Here is a 5249-nt window from a genome sequence, read left to right on the forward strand (position 1 = left end):
TTACCATCTGAGCCACCAAAGGAGCCCTCAAAATAATATAATATATAATGTAAGATTGTGGTGATCAAGCCCACTCCTTGGGTAGAGCAGGGATGGCCACCTTGGACTTTGCCCTGGGTGGTATAGGGTGAGGAAGAGATACCTAACTCTTCTAAATACAACTGAAATTCCATTCTAAACTTTTGGGAGAGGGAATAGTGAGGGGGCGGGGATTGGGAGGAGGCATGGAATGGGCTCCTAGGGTACCTATAATGATGTATGTTCACTTTGATAATTTATTGATCTGTACGTATGTTTTATGTACTTTTTTGTATATGTCTTATGTCAATAAAAAATCTCTTAGACAATTCAATTTAGTCAAGTTGCCTATGAAATGGTGAGGCTCTTTTTAAGTGCTGTTAGTTTTGCATGGTCCACAGTGGGTTGAGGAGTCCTGCCTTCGTGGTGTGCAGACTTTAACTGTGGTTGGAGAACAGGGAAGGAAGAATTTAGTGTGGGCAAGAGTAGTCAGAGAAAGCAAAATAGTTATTCATTCAGTAAATGTTAACTGAGCAGGAACCGTGTACCAGGTACTGTGCTGACATGGAGAACTCGAATGATATTGGAGGTTAAAGTTGGAGTGAAAATTAAGGTCCGGGTGATATCAATAATCCTGGTTGTAGAGCTTTACAGAATAATAAAAATAGCAAGTGCTTATTTAACATTTCTTATTTACTAAAAACTTGATATATTAACTCTCTTAATCTTCACAATAACTCTGAGGTAGGCACTACCTCTAATATCGCATTTTATTTCCTCTAATAGATGAGGAAACTGAGGTACAGAGATGCTTAAAATCACTAAGCCAGGAAGTAGTAGACCTAGGATTCAAGCCCAATTGTCTGACTCCTTGTTTCTCTGATCAGAAGCCCTATACTATGTGAAACAAATGCAAAGAACGTTGGAAATGTAGGTTGACCTGGAGACACTATTGGAGATGGTCCGTAACCCTGCTACTGGTACTCTGTGGTTAATATATTTTGGAGTTCTATGTGAATGCCTTTTCTTCTTTTTACAGACATGGCTGGATTCTGCCAAAGAAATAAAAAAGCAAGTTCGTGGTAAGTGAATATAGCCATTTTATGGCTCTCTCTCTTTTTTTTAAAGTAGGTCAGAGGATTTCCAACCTTTTCTAGTGGTGAGTCACTTTAGAATCCTGGCTATGGCATATGGCTTTGAAATTGAGATAAAGCCTTCCTTTGAAAGGTAGAGATTCCATAATAGAAAGGCACAGCAGAGGTAGACACTATTGAGATGTAGGTCAGATCTTGATTTTTTTCTTTTTTTTTTTACAACTAGGCAAAGTAGGGGAAGATAGGAATGACAGAGAGAAACAGAAGATGGAGACGAACAAAGAATAGAAAAGAAAAGGATATGAAGTCAGTTCTCAAAATGGTAGTGATTGAAACTGTAGCAGCCTACAGTTGAGAGCTGCTGCCTGATCCTGTTCCATTTAAATTGTCCTGGACTATTGAGTTCTAACCTTCTCCATGTTTTCCTCTCTGTAGTTCTTTTTTGTTCCCTTTCAGCAGTCTTCTTTCAAATCAATGTAAGGAACTGTGGAAGGAACAAAAAGGATCGAAGAATGGAAATCCTTTGCCAGTGGCCCTTTGTCATTGTGGTTTTCTCTTTGCCCTGAGCCCATTGACACAAAATACTGCTAAACACCATGCTCAAACTTGTGCCTTGGGATAGATTTTTCTAGGTTGAAAATGTCTAGATTAGTATTTTGTGAGCTTCCCAGGTGGCACTAGTGGCAAAGAATCTGCCTGCCAATGCAGGAAACGTGAGTTCGATCCCTGGGTGGGGAAGATCCCTGGGAATAGCAAATGGAAACCCGCTCCAGTATTCTTGCCTGAAAAATTTCGTGGACAGAGGAGCCTAGCAGGCTACAGTCGATGAGGTCAGAAAGAATCAGACATGACTAAGCCCATACATGGTATTTTGTAGCCCCTGGTCCAGTATCTAAAGGGGTAGAGACTTTTCCCCTCCTTTATGACTAGATGTCCTTTTATTTTATTTTATATTTATTTTTTGACCACAGCATGCAGGATCTTAGTTCCCTGACCAGGGATTGAACCCATGCCCCCTGCAATGGAAATGTGGATTCTTAGCCGCTGGACCACCAAGGAAGTCCTTCAATTCAGTTCAGTTCAGTTCAGTCGCTCAGTTGTGTCCGACTCTTTGCGACCCCATGAATTGCAGCATGCCAGGCCTTCCTTAGTTTTGTTTATTTTTCAGTAAACTTGTAGGAACTGCAGTAAATGTTATTAATCATGATTAGTAAATTTTAACTGTATCACCTGAAAACAAATTTTGTTTTTCATTTGTTTTTGAAAGAAAACACTTTTGTTATGGTAGAATGTTTCCCTTTAGACCCTGTTTATTTATATTTCTTAATTTGGACTGGCAACTCTCCATATTTGTTCCCTGCCTGTAAAATCTCATTTTAAAATGAAAGTCAGAGTAAAAAATATTTAGAATAGTTGAGACATGACAAGAAAAAACTTGATTCCAAGCCCCTTTCAATGAGGATACTTTTTATATTCAATATTACTCAGGAGTAAATGATTGTACTAGAAAACTCTTTAGGGAGAAAAGTTAAAACAGAGTTTATGATGAGTAGAGAAGACTATCTAGTAGATTTTCAGGCTATTGGGGAAGAAAACTCTTACTAAGAAAAATAACCTAAGTGTCATTTTTTAAAAAAGAACTTTTCAAAATAATAAACCTCTTTCCTTCAATATGGGAAAGAAAAACCATATCTGTAACAAAAATCTTAATATCAAAATGTAAATATTTCATTGCTCCAAAGAGAAGATTGATATTTACCGATTGCAAAGATTTTCAATTCAGTTCAGTCACTCAGTTGTGTCTGACTCTTTGCAACCCCATGGACTGCAGCACGCCAGGTTTCCCTGTCCATCACCAACTCCCGGAGATTACTCAAACTCATATCCATGGAGTCGGTAATGCCATCCAACCACCTCATCCTCTGTTGTTCCCTTCTCCTCCTGCCTTCAGTCTTTCCCAGCATCAGGGTCTTTTCCAACGAGTCAGTTCTTTGAGTCAGGTGGCCCAAGTATTGGAGCTTCAGCTCTAGCATCAGTCCTTCCAATGAATATTCAGGACTGATTTCCTTTAGGACTGACTGGTTTGATCTCCTTCCTGTCCAAGGGACTCTCAAGAGTCTTCTCTAACACCACAGTTCAAAGGTATCAATTCTTCCGTGCTGAGCTTTCCTTTATGGTCTGACTCTCATATCTATACATGATTACTGGAAAAACCATAGCTTTGATTAGATGGCTTTTGTTGGCAAAGTAATGTCTCTGCCTTTTAATATGCTGTCTAAGTTAGTCATAGCTTTTCTTCCAAGGAGCAAGAGTCTTTTAATTTCATGGCTGCAGTCACCATCTGCAGTCATTTTGGAGCCCAAGAAAATAAAGTCTGTCACTGTTTACATTGTTTCCCCACCTATTTGCCAGGCAGTGATGGGACTGGATGTCATTATCTTAGTTTTCTGAATGTTGAGTTTTAAGCCAACTTTTTCACTCTCCTCTTTCACTTTCATCAAGAGGTTCTTCAGTTTCACTTTGCTTTCTGCCTTAAGGGTGATGTCATCTGCATATCTGAGGTTATTGATATTTCTCCCGGCAATCTTGATTCCAGCTTACTCTTTATCCAGCCAAGCATTTCACATGATATAATCTGTGTATAAGTTAAATAAGCAGGGTGACAATATACAGCCTTGATGTATTCCTTTCCCAGTTTGGAACCAGTCCACTGTTGATGTCCATGGAAAGATTTTGGGTTTTTAAAAAGATAATTTTATCCTATAAGTAATATATACTCATTGTGAAAAATTGAAACATAATGAAAATATATCATGAAGAAAGTAAAAGACCCCTAAATCCTACCCTCCAGATGGATCACTATTAAATTGGTGTAATCTGCAAGATTTTTCTAGGCATATATAAATTTTGCTTTTTAAAAATACAGTCATGTTGTACATTGTTTTATATTGTGTCTTCTGTGTATTATGTCATATGTATTAATAGTTTAAAATTTTAAAATATGAAGTATGAAATTAAAAGACCCAGATGAATATGAAACAAGATAAATTTCCCTTCTTCCCCTGTCCTTTAACTAACTTCTTGTGTTCTTTCCAGAGATTTTCTGAGTGTATATAGATAATACATTTTAATATAAATATGTATTTAATGTGTATATTATATTTTATATATAATATACTTTACAAATATATTTTGAGATAAATATGTATATTCTATATGTATTTAATATGCATATGCAAGCAATCTTTAATATAATTTGGTTACTCTTTATAGTAACATATATAAATTCATTTCATTTGTTTAAATTTTTTTTAATGATTATAAAGTTTTAGCACCATACATATATTTTGGGTTGCAGTGAATATATATAAAGGGCTTCCCCGGTGGTGCAGTGGTAAAGAATCTGCCAGCCAATGCAGGAGACCCATGTTTGATCCCTGGGTTGGGAAGATCTGGAGAAGGGAATGGCAACCCACTCCAGTATTATTGCCTGGAAAATCCCATGGACAGAGGAGCCTGGCAGGCTACAGTCCCATGGGGTTGCAAGGAGTTGGGCACAAGTAAGTGACTAATACTTTCATTTTTCCAGTTCAGTTCAGTTCAGTCACTCAGTCGTGTCCGACTCTTTGTGACCCCACGAATTGCAGCACGCCAGGCCTCCCTGTCCATCACCAACTCCCAGAGTTCACTCAAACTCAGGTCCATCGAGTCGGTGATGCCATCCAGCCATCTCATCCTCTGTCGTCCCCTTCTCCTTCTGCCCCCAATCCTTCCCAGCATCAGAGTCTTTTCCATTGAGTCAACTCTTCGCATCAGGTGGCCAAAGTACTGGAGTTTCAGCTTCAACATCAGTCCTTCCAAGGAACACCCAGGACTGATCTCCTTTAGGATGGGCTCTCAAGAGTCTTCTCCAAGGAAATGGCAACCCACTCCAGTGTTCTAGCCTGGAGAATCCCAGGGACGGGGGAGCCTGGTGGGCTGCCGTCTCTGGGGTCGCACAGAGTCAGACACGACCGAAGCGACTTAGCAGCAGCAAGAAGAAACATCAGAGAGGCATCTTTCTCTTTCTCACCACCACGTGAGGGCACAGTGAGCAGGCACTGTCTGCATGTCAGGAAGAGAGATCTCACCAGAAAC

General features: G+C 39.2%; 1 protein-coding gene across 16 annotated transcripts in view; it reads left to right on the forward strand.

Moving 5' to 3' along the window:
• EPB41 (erythrocyte membrane protein band 4.1) overlaps positions 1-5249 on the forward strand; it is a 181727-nt gene that overhangs the window by 88772 nt on the left and 87706 nt on the right. For all 16 annotated transcript variants that reach the window (XM_010830201.1, XM_010830203.1, XM_010830207.1 and 13 more), the window contains one exon: positions 1058-1100. In XM_010830201.1, coding sequence (XP_010828503.1) covers positions 1058-1100 — 43 coding nt within the window. The remainder of the gene's footprint in view (positions 1-1057; positions 1101-5249) is intronic.

Source organism: Bison bison, unplaced genomic scaffold, assembly GCF_000754665.1.
Source record: "Bison bison bison isolate TAMUID 2011002044 unplaced genomic scaffold, Bison_UMD1.0 scf7180017864516, whole genome shotgun sequence".
Lineage (NCBI taxonomy): Eukaryota > Metazoa > Chordata > Mammalia > Artiodactyla > Bovidae > Bison > Bison bison.